Below are 24,723 nucleotides of genomic sequence, written 5' to 3' on the forward strand. Positions count from 1 at the left end.
CTACCTACCTACCTGTCATCACCTTATTGTCCTATCTAGGACCCTTGGTTATAATTTTGAAAAGAATGGACATCTTCGCTGTGTTCAGGATCTTAAGAGGAAACCATGAAATATTTCACTATTAAGGATGGTGTTTTCATAGATACCCTTTTCAGTCGGGGGAAATTACACTTCATTTCTAGTTTACTGAAATTTCTAATTAAAAGTGGGTACTAAATTTTGTCAAATGCTTTTTCTGCATCTACTGACTCCACCAATATAGTGCGTTGCTCTACTTGATTTTCATGTAATAAGCCAGTCATACATTCCTGGATGAAAATCACTTATTTATGTTTTCTATCCCTTTCTGTATCTTGCCAAAGTTGGTTTGTTAATATTTTATTAAGGATAGTTGCATCAATGTTCATGAAGGATATTGGTTTTCTTTACTTGATTTTGTTTTCTTTTCATTCTTTTCTAGCTTTGGTATGAGGATAAAGCTGGCCTCAAACAATTACTTCTGTAGTGTTCTTTCCTCCTCTTCCTGAAAGGATTTGGGAAGAATGGTATCATTTCTTTTGAATATAGAATTCAGAATTGAAGCCATCCTGCTTGAAGTTTTCTTCATGGGACCATTTAAAATTTCTAATGCAATATCTTTAATTGTTTTTATATCTTTTCAGACTACCTATTTATTGAGTCAATTTTAGCAATTTGTTTCTTTCTAAGAATTTTCCCATTTTATCAAAGTTTTCTAATTTGTTGCCAAGGTCACTTTTTGTGTTTTGTGTCAGGGGATATCATAGATTACTGTTTGGCCTGAAAGTGATCTTTCCTGGCACCCACCCATTTGTGGCTATGGAGGGATAAAGTATCACGGTACAAAGCCAAGTTGCCAAATGGTTGTCCAATTTGGTAGAGACCAGATAAGACAGGTGGGGGCATGGTTCTTCGGTAGCTGTGGGCTGGAAAATGTTCTGAATTTAATGCTATCCAACATACAAATTTAACATTTCAGCATGAATTTTTACACTTACTCTTGTGTTGGGAACTCTGTGATGTTGAAGCAGCGTTGGAAAGTGGAGGATTTGTCACTGTTGCATTTGCAGTGGTGAACTCATTCTTCATGACACCCTTGGTTGTGTTTCCTAATGATGTAAAAGGATAAGCAGCCATCAGGGGTATAACCAATAAATAATCTCATTAGCATTAATATTAAAATCCAGTTACAACTTGAACTTTAGTTACTGAAAGTCTTCTGATCAAGATTTAGAAATTCAACATTTTGGTGAGTACCTTTTGGTGATCAGTTAATTACATCAAGAAAATGGAGGAATATTAGACTCTTCTCTATGTCTGCTATAGGTTATCTCATTTGAACAGAACAGTAATCCTATTAATTAAGTAATAATTATCATCATTCTTTAACATATGAGATTCAGAAAAGTTAACTTCCCCATTTTCATGTATCTTGTAACAGAAGAGAGGCAGGATCTGAATCCAAGCCTTTCTGATGCAAAAGTTAATCACTCAGCTACCCTAGAAAGGGGGTGGTAAGAAAGGTGGTAAGAAAGAAAGTGGTTTAAGATGGTAGTTCCCATGCTGTCTGGGAAAGAATTTTTAGATGGGTGAAATAGACAGCAGGAAAGGGATAACAGGAAGTACATAGAATAAACTTTACATTTTTTTGGCAGAAGGGGAAGGAGAATTAACAACAAAGGAAAGGTAACCTGAACTTACAAAAATAACACTGGAATATGACTACTTGAAAAAATTTATATTTACACAAATATTATAAAAACAAAATGATGAATGCCCCTCAGTCTTTTCAAAGTCTAATGTGGAGAACATTGGGTTAGTGAAGAAACGACAGACATGATGATTAGTGCGTGCTTAGAGTTAACTAGATATGATGGTAGCTGGAGGTGGGAGAAATCAGTTTAATAGATTTCTTTCACAACGTAGGCTGAATTGCTGTTTTCAATTGCCAATCAGCTTCCATTCTATGGCAGCAAGCATCTATAGTGTATTGCAAATTTTTAATGCAGTTGAGAGATTCATGTTGGAGAAATCGATAGTTTGCAAGAAGCCCTCATAGACATTGGGCAAATATGTTTTCACACAAAGAGGCTTCAGGAATTGGTATGCCAGCAAAATATAAATATAAATTCAAATATAGGCCATAGCATTAACACTGCATATGGTAAAGAAAGATTTGAAATGGGCAAAACTTCAGAGGAATCTTAAAGTATTAAACTGACAGATAAATATTTGAGAAAGTAAAGAGATAGCTTGTAGCAGAAATTGATGTTTGTGATAGCATGGAAGTACAAAAGATCACCCTGAATACAGGAACTCCACACTCAAGAATGAAGAAAGAATATGTGGGGTAAAGATTTTGCTCCTCACTGGAACTCCAAGAACATATTCTTGAAAAGCATTGGAACAGGATTTCCTCTTTAGAAATATTTGGTGAAGAATTCTTCTTCCGAGTTAAAAATAGAAAACCATGAAACAGCTATCCTGATGGCCTAAAGAATTCCCTAGCATAAGACAGACTCAAAAGTCTTGGACATGGTAAAGAGAATATATATTTAAGAAAGATATGGGAGGCTGGCCAATTAGCAAAATACAAAGAAAAGAGCAGAATAATGGAATATCTGGGGATACAATGCCAAAGAGATTGCTTTGAGAATTGCCTATTATTGATGTGGAATATACATCACAAATGAGGGTAGAATGAGAGCCCATACTTAACACAGGACAGGTTGTCAATTACACAGTGTCATGTAGGCCATGGAAGGAATCTTGAATGCTTTAAAGGTAACCAATGTTTTTAAACATACATGGTGGACCTAAAACAAATAGAAGGAAAGATGCAGAGACAAATGCTGCCACAGCCATAAATTTTGAAATTTTCCTAGTATACTGAGATGTTTCAAATTCTAGTCTCAAGAGAGAAGAAAATGGGTGACCTACATTTATTAAGATATGAGATTCTTAAAAACTGAGAACAAACTGAGGGTTGATGGGGGGTGGGAGGGAGGGGAGGGTGGCTGATGGGTATTGAGGAGGGCACCTTTTGGGATGAGCACTGGGTGTTGTATGGAAACCAATCTGACAATAAACTTCATATACTGAAAAAAATAAAAAAAATAAATCTTTAAAAAAATAAAATAAATTAAAAATAAATTAAAAATTAAAAAAAGATATGAGAATCACAGTCGTGTATTAACATCTTGTTCGGAAAATTTTCCCAATTGCACTTGGAGTTCTCACATAGTAGATTCTGGACTCCGGCCAGAAAGTGATTGCCATCTCAGAAAAATGAAACTAATCTTAAGGTTGTTCTTTTAACCCATATGGCTTGTTGTCCTCTAGTTTTTCTGTCTGGTCATTTCCCCCAGATAACACTATGAATCTTCTTTGATCTACAGGTGCAAATTGTACTGTAAACCTAGGTAATATTATATGTATTCGGTTTGACAAACCTTATTTAGCTTGAGTAATACTAATTTTTTTAATTTTATTTTTTATTTTTTAAAATTTACATCCAAATTAGTTAGCATATAGTGCAACAATGATTTCAGGAGTAGATTCCTTAGTGCCCCTTACCCATTTACCCCATCCCCCTCCCACAACCCCTCCAGTAACCCTCAGTTTGTTCTCCATATTTATGAGTCTCTTCTGTTTTGTCCTCCTCCCTATTTTTATATTATTTTTGTTTCCCTTCCCTTATGTTCACCTGTTTTGTCTCTTAAAGTCCTCATATGAGTGAAGCCATATGATTTTTGTCTTTCTCTGACTGACTAATTTCACTTAGCATAATACCCTCCAGTTCCATCCACGTAGTTGCAAATGGCAAGATTTCATTCTTTTTGATTGCTAAGTAATACGTATATACACCACATCTTCTTTATCCATTCATCCATCGATGGACATTTGGGCTCTTTCCATACTTTGGTTATTGTTGATAGTGCTGCTATAAACTTGGGGGTGCATGTGTCCCTTTGAAACAGCACACCTGTGTCCTGTGGATAAATGCCTAGTAGTGCAATTGCTGGGTCATAGAGTAGTTCTATTTTTAGTTTTCTGAGTAACCTCCATACTGTTTTCCAGAGTGGCTGCGCCAGTTTGCATTCCCATTGAGTAATACTAATTTAAATTGTGATATCAAAATAGTATTGACTTTACTCTTAGGACTTGTTTTGAAATTCATGCCCTTTTAAGTCTTAAAACTTTGGTATAGGTAGGATGAATGAAAGACAAACTATAAGAATTTTACAACTGTATTTGACTTGGAATAAGAAGAGTCTGACACACTAGAAGCTTGAGAAAGTTGCATCAATACCATAGTGTAAGAGTAGGGAAGACACCTTCACTGCAACCATACCATTAAGTGAAAACCATTGGCTAGGAATGAGCAGAATGAATGTGAAGGATTAGGGCTATTTTATAATTACCTTGAAATATTAATGTGAGATTCGTTTTGTATATTTTGTGAGATTAACTTTTGGGAAGAAGGCAACAAATACGAGTATTAATTATATTAGGAATTTAGGGTGTGTTTACAACAGACCGACTTGAAAGAGAGAGTTTATGGAGTTAAATTGTGCAAGGCATGGGATTAAGCAGCGTTATTCCTTTGGAATTATCTAATTTGAATTACAGTATTGTTTTTTCTAATGCACATAGCAAAAGCTTCTTGTGTGGTTGCTTTGTCTTCAGAAATAGAATATAAGATAAGGGGCTTTTTGACAAAGTTAGCATTTATTAAAACATATGCTAAATATATTAGTACCGTGGTATGTTAATTTGGTTTTATGTTTAAGAAAAAACATTTGTAGTCAAATTAACTGGAGCTGCCTAGATTGTAAAAAAGCCAAATGGATGTCTTTTTGATAGGATTACTAAGATTAAAAGAAATGTTACTGTGCATTGCAAAACCCTAGGAGGGTAGTCTTTTCTAAAGCAATTGCCCAAGGATCTCCATTTCCAGGGATGTGCTATGGACTAGCACTCCATAGAAATTCTGTAACCATGGCAACATGGGTAGTCTTGGATAAACTTAATCAAAGTAATGTCTTGATTCATTTACGTGACTTCTAGGGGTCATATGAAAGAGCCACTCATGTAAAGACTGTGAGAGGCCTAAATATTTATACCAATGGTCCTATGGAGATGCATCAAAGCATGTCAAAGACTGAAGAAAATGTTTCTTAAGAGCTTGCTCAGATCTTCTGATACTTTCTTTGGAATGAAAAGTAATACCTCAGAATGTAAATAAATTTAGATGCCATGAGAAAAAAAATGTGAAGGGGTGTAGGCCAAACACCTGAGCAATTCAAAGAGAACTCAGGACTGTATCTCCTTCAGTGCTTCAGGATGGAACCAGGCTACAAGGGAATTCCAAAGATTCTGAAGAGAACAAAATGGTGATGGTAGAGGAATGTGTAGGCAAAGTAGGACTAGAGCTTTCAATGGGAGACAAGAGGAGGAGAGAATTTTATTTTTATGTGAATTTTGTGTTTCCTGTTCTGTGGGTAAGGGTATGTGTGAAGGGCCCCTTGAAAGTGCGTGTTTACCAGTACTTTCCCTCTTGCTAGACCAACCGGGACCTGGGTACAACCCCAGGGAAAGTGGACCAGAGCGTACTACCGAGAGCTCTCTGACACTCAGGCCTTGGCTAAGAGAATGTTTAGACGTCTTCAGATCTATTCATTTTCTAACTCAGTTATCAAGTGAAGTTCATATGGGAATTTGGGACTGATCCCAGGCCAGGTACAAAGTTTTACTTGTATTGACAGTGGCTCTTTGCTTACATACCCCAGAAATCACGTGGTTTGCAGTGGTTTCGTGACCTCGGAGGGATCCAGTCATTTGGGATTCTTTTTGAGCCCCTGCTCTTCCTTAGAGACTTCATTAATAAGTAGATATTGATTTTCCACTTAAAAAAAGTCTATTTTAATAGTGTTTCCTGGAGCCAGACCAAATATTGGTAGAGGCGTCTCCTTCATTTCTCAGATCTATTGATTTTACACATAAGTGAATAATTGGCAACAGTGTTTATGGGACTCTTAAAAGCTTTTGGGATATTTGAGCTGCCCTTTTGAAAACTATAGCCCACAACAGTTACCAATGGGATGACTCCGTGTCAAATGGTGGGAGAAAAAGAGTTGCTTTGTTTGTTTTCTGGTTTTAGAATGCATATTATTATTATTTTTTTTATTTTACTGTGAATGGCATTTAAATAACATAATAATGCCTTGTTTCAGTAATTTTTTTGACCGTACTGCTGAAGCCCTAAGGGCTCAGTGCAGAAGCCTCACAGACTCCCATTAGCAGTAAGAGAGAAAAATGGGTGGAAATCCCTCCTGCCCACATATACCACCACCACATTGCTTCAAACAAGCAGTTCAACTACTATTCAGTATTTTGGCATTTTGGGCTTCCTCATAAAATTTTACATGGAAATATCTCTGCCAATGAAAAAAAAGCCTTAATTAACAATTGTCTTACTTAATAATGAGGGTCGTAAAATGGTAACCTTGCCTATCCACACTAAAAGCAAGATGAGGAATTTCAGAGTAGGCAGGAATAACAAGATCCACCGTTATTGTGAAATTCAGGTGTTCATGAACCTACACTCTATGCAAGAACATGGCCTTTCACCTGGATGTATTTCCTTTTTTTTTTTTAACACAATTCTAACAATTTTGCTGTGTGTGTTTATATAGGTGTGTGTGCGTGTGTATATGTGTGTTTGCCACTTAAAGGAAATAAACATCCATAGCAGGCTGGCAATATCATCAAAAGGATAGTCTGAAAGCAGGGAAAGAACAAGAACATTTACCAAAACCTTAAGAGAAAAGTTAAAGTTATAGAATTTGGTGACTACTTTGTGCAGAGAGAAAAAAACAAAACAAAACAAAAACCACATACACCTTACTAATACCTGAGGCACTTACTGTTTAAAAGCCAAGTATCATAACTGAGATTAAAATAATAATACCAATTCATTAAGAAATAATTGATTATGAATTTTGAATTAAATGGAAAGAAAAACTTGAAACTAAAGTATCAGGTTTCAAACTGCAAATTGTTACTATAATTTTGTGCTTCTTTTGTTAAGTCATTTAACATCTCGGAAACCCAGGTTTTCCATCTTCAAATAATAAAAATTAAATAATAATTTTAAAATAAACTAAAAAATGATAATACATTTCTTTTTTTTTTTAATTTTTTTTTTCAACGTTTATTTATTTTTGGGACAGAGAGAGACAGAGCATGAACGGGGGAGGGGAAGAGAGAGAGGGAGACACAGAATCAGAATCAGGCTCCAGGCTCTGAGCCATCAGCCCAGAGCCTGACGCGGGGCTCGAACTCCCGGACCGCGAGATCGTGACCTGGCTGAAGTCGGACGCTTAACCGACTGCGCCACCCAGGCGCCCCGATAATACATTTCTTAAAAACAAGAGCCAAATGCACTACCTATTATAAAAATGGTACTTTGAAAACAAATTGCAAAGCATTTTCAAGTTATGCTTGTTATACTCTGCCTAATAGAGACAAGGATATCATAATATACTTTAGGATAGTTTACATATGCTTTATTTTTAAAATTACATTAAATTAAATTTTAAAATTGAATGCTTAAGGGAAGTAATTTCTGATAGGTAGTATACACACTGAAGAGGGGGACACCTGCCTGGCTCAGTCAGTAGAGCATGCAACCCTTGGTTTCAGGGTCATGAATTCGAGCCCCACGTTGCGTGTAGAGATTACTAAAAAATTTATTTTTTTAAAGAAAAAAAAAGAATTTGGGGAGCCCAAGTAGCTCAGTTGGTTAAGCATCTGACTCTTGATTTTGACTCAGGTCATGATCTCAAGGTCATGAAATTGAGCCCTGGGCCAGGCTCCTTACTGGGTGTGGAACCTACTTAAGATTCTCTCTTTTTTATCCTCTGCCCGTCCACCACTCATGCATGCTCTCTCTCCCTCTTTCTCTCTCTCTCTCCAAAACAAACAAACAAACAAACAAAAAAAAAACACACACAAAAAAAACACTGAAGAGGAAAAATTCCTTTTAAATGTAATAGGAAGAAATTTATAAACATGTAGAAACTTAAGAATAAACTAAATAACCAATGGGCTAAGGAATAAATAACAAAGGATATTAGAAAATACTTTGAGATGAACAAACATGGAGATGCAACCGACCAAAATTTATGGGATGTAGTAAAAGTAGCACTGAGGGAATCTTATGGATGTAAACATCTATTTTATAAAGGAAGAAAGATCTCATATTAATATTCCATTCTACCAACTTAAAAATTTGGTAAAAGAGGATTGAACTAACCCCAAAGCCAATAGAAGGAAAGAAATAATAAGGATTAGAGAGAAGAGAAATAAAATAGATAATAGGAAAGAAATAGAGAAATTAATCAAATAAGAAGCTGGTTCTTTGGGAAGATTGACAGAATTGACAAGCCTTAGACTGACAAAGAGAAAAGAGAGAGGACTCAAATTACTAAATCATGAATGAAAGTGAACATATTGCTATTATCCTTACAGAAATAAGAAGAGTTATAAGGCAATGCAATAAGCAATTGTATGCTAACAAATTATATAAACTAAGTGAAATGGGAAAAATCTGATTTCCCAGGAAATAACCAACTATGACCAAAACTGAGTTAAGAAAAGAAAATCTGAATAAACCTGTAATGAAAAAAGAGACTGAGTTAGTAATCAAAAAACTTTCACAAAGAAAAACCCAGGACTAGATGGCTTCACTGGTCAATTCTACCACATGTTTAAACAATAATTACCATCAATTCCTCATAAACTCTTCCAAAAGTTAGGAGAGGAAGGAGCACTTCTTAGTTCATCTTATGAGGCTAGTGTTAACTTGATGCCAAAATTATGCAGAGACATCACAAACTTTTCTTTCTTATGAATATAGACACAAAAATTCTTTTTTTTTTTTTAGTTTATTTATTTTTGAGAGAGAGTAAGAGTGTGAGCTAGGGAGGGGCAGAGAGAGAGAGAGAGAGAGAGAGAGAGAGAGAGAGAGGATCCCAACCATGCTCCACACTGACAGTTCTCAAACCCATAAACAGTGAGATCATGATCTGAGCTGAAATCAAGAGTCAGATGCTTAACCCACAGAGCTACCAAGATACCCCATAGACACAGAAATTCTTAACAAAATGATAAAAATAAAATCCAGCAATATATAGAAAGGATTTTATGCCATGGTGAACTGGAATTTATCTAAGAAATGCAAGGTTGGTTCAACATGTAGAAATCAATGTCATATGGCATCTTAAGAAAATAAGAGATAAAAATCACACAATAATCTCAATATGCCAAGAAAAGGCATATGGCAAAATGAAACACCTTTGCACGATAAAAACATTCAACAAACTCGTACTAGAAGTGGGCTTCCTCATCCTGATAAGGGGCATATATGAAAAATGCACTATAACATCATACTTAATGGTGAAAGCATTCCCTATAATTAGGAGCAAAACAAGAACGTTTCCTCTCACTACTTCTATTCAGTGTTGTATTGGAGGTTCTAGCCAGGGCAAATTGATAAGAAAATAAAATAAAAAGCATCTAAAAATTAAAAAATAAAAAGCATCTAGATTGAAAAAGGAGAAGTAAAACTATATTTGTAAAATCTTGTGTATAGAAAATCCAAAGGAATACACACATGCACAATTTAGGACCAAAAAATGGATTAAGCAAGATGGCAAGATACAATATCAGTATATGAAAATACATTGTATTTCTATACAGTAGTAATGAACAATCCAAAAACAAAATTAAACAAATGATTCCATTTACAATAGCATGAAAATGAATAAAATATTAAGAATAAATTTGACAAAAGAAATGCAAGGCTTCTATGTTGAAAACTACAAACATCATAAAAAAATTAAAGACAGCCTAAAATAAACAGAAAGTTGTCTTATATTTGTAGATTATAAGATTTAAGATTGTTAAAATGGCAATACTTCACAACTTGATCTGAAGATTTGATGCCACCCCATCACAATCCCAGCTGACATTTTGCAGAAATTGACTAGTTAATCCTAAGTTTCATATGAAAACTCGAGTGAATCAGAATAGTGAAAATAACGCTGAAAAAGAAGGAAAAAGTTGGAGGACTCACATTTTCTGATTTCAAAACTTAATGCAAATGGGAATCAAAAGTGTATGATTCTGGCATAGAAACAGATACAGATTTGAGTCCAGAAAGAAACCTCATACATTTATAGCCAACTGATTTTCATTGAGAGTGCCAAGACAATTCAAATAGGGAAAGAATAGTCCTTTCAACAAAAGGTGTTAGGACAACTGGTTAATTGTGTGCAAAAGAATGAAGCTGGACACCTACCTCACACCATATACAAAATTAAAGACTTAAATGGAAAAGCTAACATTATAAAATTCTTAGAAGAGACGATTGGTATAAATCTTTGTGACCTTGAGTTGAGCAATGGTTTCTTAGATTTGACCTCACTGGTGGAAGGAAACCAGAATATGTCACCTTGAAATATGCCTCTTTGGCATAAAAATTATTTTAAACTGCAGCCAATTAAGAGGCAGCCAATGCAGAAAAAGCTTTTCTGCTAAGGGCAGGATACATATTTTCCTTTTACTGGAGACAGACTTTTATCAGCCCAGAAAAGGCACTAAGGGAATCTGCAAATAAACCTTACTGGGGTGTCTGGGTGGCTCAGTTGCTTAAGTGTCACTCTTGATTTTGGCTCAGGTCATGATCTCAGGGTGGAGAGATAGAGCCCTGTGTTGCTGGCTGTTCTGGGCATGGTGCTTGCTCTTTCCCTTTCCTTCTCCACCCCCACCCCTGCAAATTGAGCATGCTTGCATGGTGTACACTTTCTCTCTCTCTCTCTCTCTCAAAAAAAGTCCATCAATTTCCTTCTATATATTTACCCTCCCTTAGTTTTCCACCCTTGGAAGCCTAAACTACTTTCTTTGGTACAATCATTTAGCTGCAAACTTGTTGTTCTTTGTTAAAGATGCTATATAAGCCAAAATTCTAAGCAACTGCTTTGAGTTACTCTTTGTTTTCGGCTTCTCATGTGATGTGTGCTGTCCACATTTATTTTTTATCTTGTTTTTTATCTTGTTAATCTGTCTTCTTGTTAAAGAGTCCCAGCTGAAAACCTAAAATGGGTAGAGGTACAGATTTACCTTCCCTACATGACAGAAAAAAAATATAGGTAAATTTTCCTTCCTTAAAATTAAAGATTATAGTGCTTCAAAAGTTACATCAAGAAAATGAAAAGACAACCTGCAGAGTAGGAGAAAATATTTGTAAACTATCTACCCAATAAGGCTCTAGTCTTTAAAATATATTAAAAAATGCTTACAACTCAACAATAAAAAATAACCCAATTTTTAAAAAATAAGGAAGAACTAAACAGACATTTTCCCAAAGAAGATATACAAATGGTTGGCAAGTAGATAAAAAGGTCACTAGTCATTAGTGAAATGTAAATCAAAACCACAATGACATGCACTAGAATAGCTATGATGAGAAAGACTGACAACGAGTATTGATTAGAAAGTGGAGAATTGGTGCCTTCATACATTTCTGGTGGTATTGTCATATTGTAGAGCTCCTCGGGAAATCAGTTCCTCAAAAAGTTAAAACGTAGAGTTACCATGTGACTTGGTAATTTCACTTTAAGATACATACCCCCAAGAGAAATGAAAAGATATGGTCATAAAAACTTGTATAAGAATATTCATAGCAGCATTATTTATAATAGCCAAAAAGTAGAAGCAACTGAAATGTCCATTAACTAATAAATAAAATGTGGTATATCCATACCATAAAATATTATTCACTCACAAAAAAGAATGAACTACAGATAAATGCTATAGCATGGATGAACCTACGAACATTATGCTAAGTGAAAGTCAGACACAGAAGATCGTATACAATACGACTCCATTTATATGAAATTTCTAAAATAGGCAAAGAGACAGATAGTAGTTTAGTGGTTGCTGGGGAGAGTGGGAGTAGAGGGAAGTGGGAAGTGACTGGTAAGAGATATAGGGTTTCTTTATGGGGTGATAAAAAATGTTCCAGAATTCGATACTGGTGATGGTTGCAGAATCTTGTGAGTATCCTAAAAACCATTGAATTGTACACTTCAAAAGAGTGACTATTATGGTATATGAATTATACTAATGGAAGAAAAGTGATTGAAAATGATGACTACTTACCTTCATCTTTAATTGTTGTAGTTAATGAAGAAAGTGTGGGCAGCAAAGATGAATTTAAGGATTCCTTATTTGCTGTTCCTAGTTTGATAAGATAGATGACATTATTATTAATCACAATTTCATCTCACCTGCCAAGGAACAAATAAAAGTCAGTCAAATCTGGAGGTGAACTACAATCCCTCTGCAGAGGTACTGGGTCAGCCTTTGCCTATCTTTAATTTTCTACTTTCTATCTCCTTTTGTCTGAAATAAGGAATATAAGTACTGAAAACTTGGGATGACCCAGTGAAAGCACACACACACACACACACACACACACATTTTTTCTGTGATAGGCCCCTAAAGCAAATTTTCACTGCAGATAGTTACTTGGGTATCTTTAAATATATATATTAAAAACAAATATTTTAAAATTATTTTGTTTTTCCTAAAGAGAAAAATAACCTAGTCAATAGAACTTTCACATCCCACCCAGAATTACATTTCATTTTGCTGATTTAGTTATGACATTGGAACTTCCCAAATTACATAAATCATAAAGGAGTTTGCAAACTATTGTAATTAATTTGTCCGTTTATGAAACATTCATTGAGTTCCCAGTCAAATGGGTGCAAGACCCATTTCTAGATTCTTGAAGGCAGTAGTTAACTCTTAGTCATCTCTTTAATATGAGTAGTATCAAGGTTAATTCCTGGCATATGGTAGGCAAGTAGTAAATGTTTCAGATAAGGTGCTACTCATACAGGACATGGGGACCAACAAAAAGATGAAGATCCTCTTTAAGTAGTGAATACGACTTAACAGTTTGACACCTGTAATTGTCAACATTCCCTTCTTAAAACACGTTAGGATACCCTTTTGTGATTAGGACATAATGTTCCATTTTTACTATGTGGCATATATAAAATCCCAGAATGCGCACTGTTTTGGTGGGGGAGGGGAGGAAAAATTTGGCTCTGGACAGTTTAACACTTTAAAACCCATCCAGAAGAGAGTTGTCAAGGTTAAGCTGGCTGGAGCTGTATATCGGAAAATACTAAGGAATGACAAGGAAGTTAAGACCTTTGGAGGAACACTGTGGACACATGCCTCCAAGCAGGGGGTGAAGGATTTGTCTTCTGCCCCTCTGTCTTCACCACTTATTAGAGGACCTCGGTTATTATAGAAATGGAAAGTGGCTGTAACAGGTGGATTCTGTGAATTATAACATGGAGATTGGTGAAGCACTTAAGAGTTTCTCAAAGTCTTCTACACCCAATATGTGGTTATATTTTAAAAGAAGAAACCAACAAAGGAAACGTTATTCCTAAAAGCTAGGTTTGGGATTTTGCATTGCCCACTCACACAATGCCATCTTAAAGTAAAGATGTAATGATATAAATGAAGTGTCCCTTCCAGCCAGGTGTGGCGCCTTGGTTTTCACTTCATCACTACCAGTCTTGGAATCTCGGTACCAATAAGAGGCTGACTTGAATTTTTACAGTCACCTTGTTTCCTGTGTTTCACTGGTATATGTCTCATATATCGCTTGAAAATTCAAGAATGGGGAAGATTACAGGAAATAATTAGGACACATATAACAATAATCATGAATATAAACAGAAAAAGTATCAACTGTGCATAATTCTTGGGTTTCTGAGGACCTTGCCCCCCCCCCCTTTTTTAATAGCTATCCTGACTTCATGTTTGATAGAGGGAAGATGTGTAACAAATTTGAGCTTTGGCCCACACATTCAGCCCAAATCTGTTTGGCTTCAGTTTCAGCCTTGGTCTTTGGAAAAGCAAGAGGTAAATGGCTATCCATTTCTGGTGTTCCTGAGCTTGTGTGTGAACAGTGATCTTGTGATCATGCCCATGATCATTGTAACTAATCAATATAACTCTATCTATAGCAAAACAGAGCACAATTTATTTTAGCTTTATTGTTAATGTATGAATATTCACTTTCAAATATGGATAAGCAATCTACATATAACTTATAATAAAATTCTTCTTATGTGTTAAATATGTTGAAATTCTGAAGTATAAATGCGTCCTTATTATTGTAAAAATCATCAGGGTTTAAAGAAAATGTCTAATTTATAAGCATTTTATATCTTGTGAGTATAAACTAAAAGCAAATGTCAGTTTGGCCACCACAAAATTCCATGACAAGGAAACAACAAAAAAATTTGTACAAAGATATCCCAGGTAAGTCATTTCCACTTCAAACTCAATAAGGAATAATGTAAAGACAATGGAGAACAGAAGGAAGATATGGAGAAAAACATGGTACCCGAACCTTTTTTTGCCCCCAATATTATAAGAAAGCTTAGAAGACTGTCTTTCATACAGTCTGTTCTTTCCAGTTTTATGGTAGTCAGGTTCCAGAGAGGACGTCCATCATAAATGTCACCATAACTGGCACGCTATACGGAAGAGATGGCCAAAATTACCTGGCCCCTCTACTGACCTCAGTTGGAACTGAACATCTATTGAGTATCAGAAATGTGAAATATTAGTGCTGACAAATTAATTCAGCTAATTAAAGAATGTTTGACTCTTAAGTGCTTTAAAAATCAAGCTGAGGGGCGCCTGGGTGGCTCAGTCGGTTAAGCGGCCGACTTCGGCTCGGGTCATGATCTCGCGGTCTGTGAGTTCGAGCCCCATGTCGGGCTCTGTGCTGACAGCTCAGAGCCTGGAGCCTGTTTCAGATTCTGTGTCTCCCTCTCTCTGACCCTCTCCCGTTCATGCTCTGTCTCTCTCTGTCTCAAAAATAAATAAACATTAAAAAAAATTTAAAAAAATCAAGCTGAATAACAGTTATGTTTTAAGAATAAAATTTCAGGTTTATTTTTGTATCTTAGAAGTTGATTTTATGATGATGGCATTCAATGTCTGCCAAATGTTGATTCTAACTCTGGCCACTTGGCCTTCGAGCAAAATGGGCAGTGCACTTGGTACATATCTAGGAAGAGATTAGGTCCCATTCTTCTAACTCGGGAAGCCTCTGAAAGCAAGCCCTCCTCCAAGCAAAGCTCCATTAGTCACCTCTGCCACTGTGGCCATGTCGTTGCAAGAGTGCCTATCTCACTAGCACATATTCCACTTCTCTAATGGTAAAATTTCTGCCATGGTCAAGGGAAAGGAAATTTACGTGCTTTAGATAGATATAAGCACTATTAAATCAGGTACCTTTTGACCTTTAAGCAAGAAAATCTGACTTGGGAGGCCTTAAAAGGAAAAAAAAAAAAAGAAGCTTCTCTATGTTGCTTTTTTTTTTTTTTTTTTTTTGGTAAATACTTTTATCGTGTCTAAAATGCCCATGGTGCCCATGAGGAAAGTAGACTAGAATCATTTTATCATAGATACACTTTTCCAATATTATTATGGTTGTTGTGGAGGATGAAACAATGTATAAAACTCCCCCAGATTTAAACTCCTCCCAAGCCTGAAGTCAGGAAGCCACGTATACTGATACACTACTTAGAATATGAGAATTTGAAACAAGTTTTACATTATCTTTGTATTAATTACATTATCTTTAACAGCATGGGCAATATCCAGTGTGTGTGTGTGTGTGTGTGTGTGTGTGTGTGTGTGTGTGTATCCATCCAAATATATATATTGGCACACAGCCCAACCCACCCATGTTTTTAATACAAAAGTGGTGATCAAATAAGCCAGACAAACAGAAGCTCCTTTATCTGTCTTCCTTGTCCATGTTCCCTCATTTTCCTATAAGCACAATGGACCATCCTCTGACCGATGTCTCCACTGGTCCCTACTACCATGCTGGACTTTCTGCTTCTTATACCAAATTAGAGAGTAGATTATAGACATCATGGCCTGCCTTTCTTTCTTTTTCTCTTCTGCGCCAGCACCTTCTCAGCTGATTTCTTGAGAGACTCCACGATGGACTTCATTCCTTCCCTTAATCTCTCTCCCACTGCCATATCCATGGTTACTAGATTTTAACCCTTATAACCCCTCTAAATAGACATTAGATTCAACTGAGGCATTAGCATTATTAATTTGGTGGATTTGACAGTGATATTGTAGTTTTACAATAAAACATCCATATTTTTTGAGATGGACATTTAGTGTGTGAAGAAAAATGGCAAAAAGCCTGAATTTCCTTAAAAACACTAGATAATAGCAAAAAACAAACAGGAAGAAAGAAAAAAAGGAAAAGGAAGGAAAGAAAGGAAGATAGAAGGGAACAAGGGAGGGAAGGAGGAGAAAGAAAAATATGAAGCAAATATGATAAAATCTTGATAATTATTGATTCTGGTAGATGGGCAAATGGGTATTAATTATAGTATTCTTCATTTGTGGTACATCTAGACATTTTTATAATAAAAAGTAATAAAAAGAAAAGCTTCACTGGCCTATTACAATTTGTACAATTGAATGTGAATAATTTAAAGGTCATGTGGGAGAACTTTTGAAGAACACAGATTAAAGTTTAGTTTTTGTTAACTGAGTAATATACAGCAATCAAAGTGTCCAAAGAAGAGAAATAGAGAAAGATATGTACGTGTGTGTATGTGTGTGTGTATCTGATTTCAAGTGCTTTACCAAGTGAATTGTTTCAGACAAGGGGCTTCAGGGTCCCCTACAGGATCCTCCAGTGATGAAGTTATTAGGATAGTCTCCTAAGTATATGAGTAGGTATAGAGTTTCCCTTCCCAGCCTGAAAGGAAAGATGCATTTCTGGGGTCACAAATGACAATTCTACCTGAATTCCTTCACTGAACCCTTCACCTCTGACCTTTCATGGCCTTTTAACATAGTCATTGTGTTATTTGGACATTGTTAACCACCACAGGTCACTGAGGAATGGGCTAGGAATCCTCTCACTGGGAAGGCGTGAGTTCCAAGGAGTTCATGTAAAAATTGTAAAACTTCAACCTTTTGAGTCCTCATGCAATGTCAGCACCTACCTTCTCTTTATTGGTACTTTTTGATTACAAAAATAACACGCTTTTACCGCATTAGTGCAATTTTATGTCAAGAACTCAGCTGACAACTCACAGAAAGAGTGACAGAAAAAGACAGAGAGAAGCAGCAAATACTTACACTTTGTCAAAGTTCTAGAATGCCTCTGCTTAAGCCTCGAGAACATAGGACTGAAATAATTTTTAAAAATAAAATATCTATTGTGCAGGAGTTGGCTGTAGGCTTCATGAACCCTAGTTTTTTTGACTGTGTCATTTGGAGTTTCCCTTGGTTGGCAATACAGGTTGTACCACATTCTGGGGATAAAATCCACTGTGCTTTCCTCTTTGTGCAATGCTTTCTCCTGGTTTGGTAGAGACGTTCTAGAAGAATTGGTTTGGTTTCATCTTAGAATTGCACATTTCAGAAATAGTGGACTATATTCATCATACTCTTTTTCTTTGAGGATCACCATCCCTTTTAAGTACAGTGAACTAGCCCTTGTGTCCTCTACATGTACTTGAATTTGGTGTTGGAATGAAAAATGAAGAGTAAGTAGAGAGGTGAGAAAAAGAGGTGAGAAAGAAATTCATTCATCTCCTCATTAGGGTGTGTGATTCAGATCTTCCTCTGACCTTAGCATTCTAACTGGAATTTCTGCCCATAAGTGATAAATGATAAATGATAAACGATAAATGACACCTGCTGCCCAGGTGTCATTCAGTCCATTAACAATAATGATGACATGGGTCGCATGGGTGGCTCAGTTGGTTAAGCAGCAGACTCTTGATTTCGACTCAGGTCATGATCTCACAGTTCGTGGGTTTGAGTACCAGGTCAGGCTCCGTGCTGCAAGTGTGGAGCCTGGAATTCTCTCTCTCTCCCTGTGCCTCACTCCCAAAATAAATAAATAAACTTAAAAAAAAATAGTGATAGCATTGCTATCGAACCTTACAAATTAAATCTATCGTCAGCCCTATGCAACTAACAGATCAATCTGTTATTAATACAGTTTTACCTTGTTAACTGTGCTGCTTAAGTGGACAACTGGAATGTTTAGAAACATATTTTTATGACTAAGGAAATGGTAATTTTTTTATTTTCTAAAAATAAACTTTGTGTATGCAACATTCACAATAGGATTATTTTCAAACAGGAAATGATCCAAAAGAATATCATCAAAGAAGCCCACTGCCATCTCAGGGCTTTGTATGCAACCCAAAATAACACGTAAGTTTCAAAAGAGTGAAGCAGCACAGACCTTCATAATAATAGATACAGCACATCAAATTATTTTTCTGTGATCAGATTATGTAGATGCTACTAATTTTATTTGTTACAGTTAGAATAAATTTCATTAATTGCTAATCCTACCTTTAGGAGACGCTCCCGATGTTGATTCCAAAACAGGATTTGGTATTATGCTTGATGTTGATACAGATGTTTCTGTTGCATGAGTTGATGGTAATACACCAGTGATTGTGTTGTTAACACCTGAAAAAAATAGCTTATGTTAAAGCAGCTGCATTGAAGTTTACAATTTATTTTGCCAAATAACACTAGTATATTTAAGCAAAGTAAACTGTATGGATACGGCTGCTAACCCAGTAAGCAGGGCATGGACTTGAAATTAATTTTCTAATTGTAATGAATTCAGCCTTCAGTTCAATATTCATTCACTAACTCCGCCTGCCTCTCACCAACGATGTGAATTCTCAAGAGAGCCGGCAGGAGCAGTCTATAGCTCTGAAACAAAATGATTCCTGAAACACTTAGGAGGAATAAATGTATAAATTGAAATTTGACAATTTTTTTATTTAAAACATTTTTTTAACGTTTATTTATTTTTGAGAGAGAGAGACAGAGCATGAGCAGGGGAGGGGCAGAGAGAAAGGGAGACACAGAATCCGAAGAAGGCTCCGGGATCTGAGCTGTCAGCACAGAGCCCGATGTGGGGCTTGAACCCATGAACTGTGAGATGGTGACCTAAGCCAAAGTCGGCTGTTTAACCGACTGAGCCACCCAGATACCACTAAATCTGACAATATTTTTAAGCCCACTTCACTAACATTGTGAGATGAACTAATTAAATGGATTTTCTCTGGGCAGTGGATGTTTTACTAAATATTTTCATAGAACACTGGAATTATTAAGTAGTAAAATGTCCATATTCATACATCTCTTCTTGATATAAAGCATTCCCTCCACTCTCTTTTTCTATAAACATTCCAAAGGAATAAAATATATTTCATTTTTAATTTTTAAAAAATTTTTAAAGAAAGACCATAAATTTTATTATTTATTTTTATTTATTAAATGATTTAGTTCTCTAAATTGGAACAATCAAAGGCACAAAGATGAAGATGATAATTATTAGGTATATTACATATTTAGTTTTAATAGTTCCTTTTTGGCAATAGAAGTCAATATTTAATAGTAAGTTTTAAATTTTCATTGAAATATTATTTATTTGAAGTGAAGTATATAGAACTTAATTCTCAGTGATTTATGGAAATATTTGTTTTACACAATATTATTGAATTTGTTAGCATTTATAGAATCCTTTTAATCTTGCATTTGTTGGTCTTGTCTCTATACAGTCACTGTCGTGTTAAAGATCAGAAAATAGCAAACAAAAATGTATAAAGGTCTTGGACAAAGTATTCACGTCCATGGAAGGCATTGTTTCTGTGCTGTTACTTCATCTGTATAGAGTATATATAGTATAGCACGTTAGTTAAGAGTATGGACTTCGAGTGACAAAGACGAGTTTCAATGCCAGTCAAATTGGGTATGTCATTGCAGTAAATACATTGACTTCTCAAATTTAAATTTCATCCAAGATTTTCCTCTTTGAATCTGGGAAAAACCAATAATCTTGCACAGTTGTGAGCAATATTTCAGGTGTCATGAGATAGAATACACTTCCTGTTTCATTTTATAGACTTGAGGTGCTTGGAAGTGTTAGCACTTGGCACTGACTTTGTTTATAGGCAGTACACAGAAATTGCTTGATGTATTCAACACATACAGATTTGTTCAGCACATTCAGGAATGACAGAACTGCCTTTTCACAGGCTTTACAGAAGTCAAGTCAAAAGCTTTTTTCACCTCTGGGTGCACTTCACACCCTCGGTCTCAACCCCTTCCCCCAGTAGGGAGAAGGAACACAGCATACGTGAGGTTATCTTTTCTCTGTCAGTCATTTTGTTCTATCTTTCTTTTCATCCCAGAATCTTTGATGTAACACTCATTTCTAAGTTGAAACTGAAGTTGAAGAAAGTTATCCAAAGAAGCACATTCCACTTTGACTGGAAAATTCACCTGTAAATAACTTAAATGATCCCTACCTGTCAACTCACTAAATAGTAGCAATCTCAATTTCTGAGTATAATCAACATCCCTGGAGACTTTTTTCCTATTTCTTTCCTCCCTCCCTCCGTTCCCCCTTTCCTTCTTCCCTTTATTTTTTGCTTCTATAAACAGTTACTGCATAACTAATATGGAAAGCATGATAATATCTAATAAAAGACTCTATGTTGTACCACATGGTATCACCCATGAGTAGCTCTCAGTCTGTTAAGGAACATAATGCCTACACACAATAAATAATCAAGGATATTCTGTATGGGTTGTGTAGACCAGTGTTTTTCAAACTGCAGGTTATGAAATAATTAAAGAGTAATTAAAATCTAGTTAGTAGATTACAGTCAGAGCTTTTGCCAAATAAAAGAGGAAAAAACATTAGAGTGATATTGCAGATAATGAGGGTAAGTATTGTTTCATGAAGTTTGTGCACGTGTGTGTGTGTGTGTGTGTGTGTGTGTGTGTTTGTGTGTGTGTGTATCTGAATAAAACATTTGTCAGTGCACAATATGTTTCCTGCTGTGATTCCAGCTAAAAATTTGAAAGCTACCGGACAAGAAATTGGGCAAGAGTTTGTAAGATAAAGGATGACCACCATGTTGACATGAGCAAGGACTCCGTTATGAATGAGTTGACATAGGAGCTAGGGCTTGAAGAGTAAGTAACACGTCCACATAGCTAGAAGAAGGGGTATGGACAAATGTCTGGAGGGGAAGTCAGAGGTGATTGAGCACCTTGCAAACAGTTGTATCTGGTTGGATTGCTGTATGCTCTGAAAGAGCATAGTTGGCCTTGTCTGGTACAATACTGGCAGCTAGATCATAAAGGACCTTGAACACCAAGCCAGGGACTTGAATCTTTATTAAGTAAGGAGCCATGGAAAGTGACCAAATAGAAATTCCACTGTAGGAAAAACAATGGGGAAGTGGGTGGGGCAGAGAATGAGACAGCGCTAACCAAACTGACCTGCAAGTCCCATTTTTATGTTTACCAATGTCCATGACCTTTTGAAGTCATCATGTGAGATTAGTGAGTTCATATCCATAAAATGACTTGAGGCAAACTAAAAGCAGACAAAATTTTAACCACTGTGTGGTAAGATTGGGAGGTACTGGGAGGCTTTTCCTCCTTACCATACTTCAACCCATTTGGCTACTGAGTTCCCTGAGTAAACTCTTAATCCAGTAGCACTCATTCATGTCTTTGTAATTAGTTCTTCAGACTGTCCATCAAAGAGAATGCCCTCCTTTGGCAAAGACTGACAAACAGCCTGTGAAAGTATTGAGTGTCTCTATGTGCCAGGTGCCATGTGAGCATTGTTTCCTTTAATCCTAAAAAGGTACTGTGGTGCCCATACTTGTATGATCAGCATTCTACAGATGAAGACAGTGAGGATCAAAAAAGATGAGCAACTTGCCCACACTATACAGTGGGAAGTAACACAGTTGCAATTTTAACCCGGAACCCCTTGAATCTTTACTCTTACCCACCACAGATCTTGCCATGGGAAGGTGGTTCCATGCAAAGCCACATAGTTCTGCTCTGCCTTTCACAGGGTGTGATATTACAGGGGTAGAAGTGACTTAGATGCACAGATGTTTTGCCCTTATGTATCTAAGATGAGGAAGCAGACAAAATACCTCACTGTTTTTTTTCTTTAAAAAATATCATTTTGTCATATACATTACATACATACACATACAAAATGTGTCCCTCCATAAACATCCATAAAATAGACTTAGAGCTCTGAAGGAAATTTCCAATCTACTAAAGCTATTTATGTTTGAAAAATAAAAATAGAGATTTACTCAGTTGGAAAATTCTGCAAATAGAAACGTTCTTCTATTATATGGTGGGAAAGAATTATTCTAAGTACCACTGTTGAAGGTTTTATTGACCACGATGCAAGTAACCACCAGTTATGCTTTTACAGCATTTTCTATAAATTTCTCTTAGGTCGATCTGGTCTCATAATAAACTATTGAGGATAATGGCTCATTCTGAAATATTTTCTCTTCATAAGACATGATGAGGTAGCATTTCATTTTTCTTTAGCTCCAAAGTAATTAAAGACAAATTTCACAAGAAGACCTGTGCTTCGCATCTTCGCTTATGTCTAACCAAATAGTGCTGTTCTTAGGATGCTATAAGGAAAACAGATGGCATTTTATCCTGATTCCACCCTAGACTGAGAGAGTACAATAGATACAATGACACTAGTTTCCCATACTATTAAAGGATGAAGCAGGATTGGGATTTTTACAAAAGTAACTATTTTAATTACAGAAATCATGAGAACTTGGAAAATTTAGCTTACAGATGAAAACCAGGTATCATATTTTTTTCCTATTTTCAAATGATCTGGTCATCTACTCCAGTCTTCTTAGATGTGATTTGTTATTACATTTCTAAGTATTCACAAGTAGTCTCTAAAAGTTAACATTTTAGGGGTACCTGGGTGGTTCAGTCAGTTAAGCTACTGACTCTTGATTTCGGCTCAGGTCATGATCTCATGATTCATGGGATTGAGCCCCATGTCAGGCTCTGCATTGACAGCACGGAGCCTGCTTGGGATTCTCTCTCTCTCTCTCTCTGCCCCTCCCCTGCTTGCTCTCTCTCGCTTTTGAAATAAATAAAAACTTAAAAAAAAAGAACACAAAAGTTAGAGTGTCATCCATCCTCATAATGAGCAGGTATCTCTCTAGTTATCTTTTCCCCTACCAAGTCTATAAGCAAAGTCCACTGGAAAACCACTACTAGAGAAGGTAGATCTTACTTCCTCTAGATGAACACAAACACTGAATGACAGTAACTTAGAATTCTAAGACTTGAGTCCTCAAAAGAACTTCTAAAAATATCCTATTGTAACAGAAACGCTACATTTTATAGCTTAGGAAATGTATGAGTTTAAGATAGTTTCAAAAGATCATAGCAATAATTACTAAAAAAGTTCCCTTAATTCCCAGTTGAGCACTCTGTATTATGTAACAGAGAAAACCTTTTTTCCCCCCATTCTACTAAATGGAATACATTTCTGATGGAGACAATGCCAAAGTTTCCCTTTGAACTACAGGAGAAAAGATTTACTTTGCGAGTTTTATCCATAGACAAAATTTCAGAATAAAGTTTTAAGCTCTTTAAGGAAACAAAAGAGTGCTTATTTAAAAAATATATATATAGTTACAGTGTATACAAAATACTAATTACTTAATGGTCTAATAATCCTCAAAGTACAATTGTTATGTAATAATTTCATAACCTAGATCAACTCATCTATGGAATTCAAAGTAAAGTAGATAGTTTTATATTCAATAGCATATAATTTGTTATTCCCACTAATTCATGTTGTTTTCATACAATACCCCCTCCTGTACATCCCCACTTCCTCAAGCTTTTAAAAACTTTACACACATTTTATATTGAAATAAAGTAACTGTCATTTGTTCAGTTTTCACTTGTGTTCAGTTATCATCTCCTATGCATCACAGCTTATAATGAATATGGATTCACTTCTTAAATTTACATGGGATGGCAGTGCATGAATTGGGGTGTGGTAAATAGCGGGAGGGCATTTTTCATAGTAACTTGCCAGTAATTGCTAATATTCCAACCTTGTTCAACTGATACCCTATTATCTTCTTTGTTAGTAAATAATCATTTTTGAAGTTTAAGCTGAAAATTTTAATTTTCCCTCACACATCAAAAAATATAGATATTGAAGTATATGAAAAACTATAAATATATAATATAATACACTGTAGGTTGATATATGAAAGTAAAATATATTTACACATGAATATAATGAAATAAACAAAGGCATAAATAAAATACAATACCACTTTCTCTATTCCTATCAAAATAGAATATCAAAATTCATGAAATGGGGCACCTGCGTTGCTCAGTCAGTTAAGCTTCTGACTCTGGATTTTGGATCACATCATGATCTCACAGTTTGTGAGTTCGAGCCCCGCATCAGCCTCTGTGTTAGGAGGGCAGAGCCTGGTTGGGATTCTTTCTGTCTCTCCCTCTCTCTGTGCCCTCTCCTGCTCACACTCTCTCTCTCTCTCTCAAAATAAATAAATAAACATAAAAAACCCCCTAAAACACAAATAATCCAGCACCTTCATGAAAGGCAAGACACCAACTCCTTTCCATTATCAGTGTCTTATCAACACATTCTTACACTAACAG

At 35.8% G+C, this 24,723-nt stretch overlaps 1 protein-coding gene across 1 annotated transcript in view; it reads right to left on the reverse strand.

Moving 5' to 3' along the window:
• The window catches only part of EMCN (endomucin), a 94,449-nt gene that overhangs the window by 38,048 nt on the left and 31,678 nt on the right, over positions 1 to 24,723 (reverse strand). Inside the window, exons 2-4 of the mRNA XM_047091042.1 lie at positions 18,541 to 18,660; positions 12,247 to 12,324; positions 1,017 to 1,127 (exon numbers count right to left, since the gene is read on the reverse strand). Of these exons, the coding sequence (XP_046946998.1) occupies positions 1,017 to 1,127; positions 12,247 to 12,324; positions 18,541 to 18,660 (309 nt within the window). The remainder of the gene's footprint in view (positions 1 to 1,016; positions 1,128 to 12,246; positions 12,325 to 18,540; positions 18,661 to 24,723) is intronic.

Source organism: Lynx rufus, unplaced genomic scaffold, assembly GCF_022079265.1.
Source record: "Lynx rufus isolate CCGP_SWC_20201006 ecotype Redwood Valley unplaced genomic scaffold, mLynRuf1.p SCAF_3, whole genome shotgun sequence".
NCBI lineage: Eukaryota > Metazoa > Chordata > Mammalia > Carnivora > Felidae > Lynx > Lynx rufus.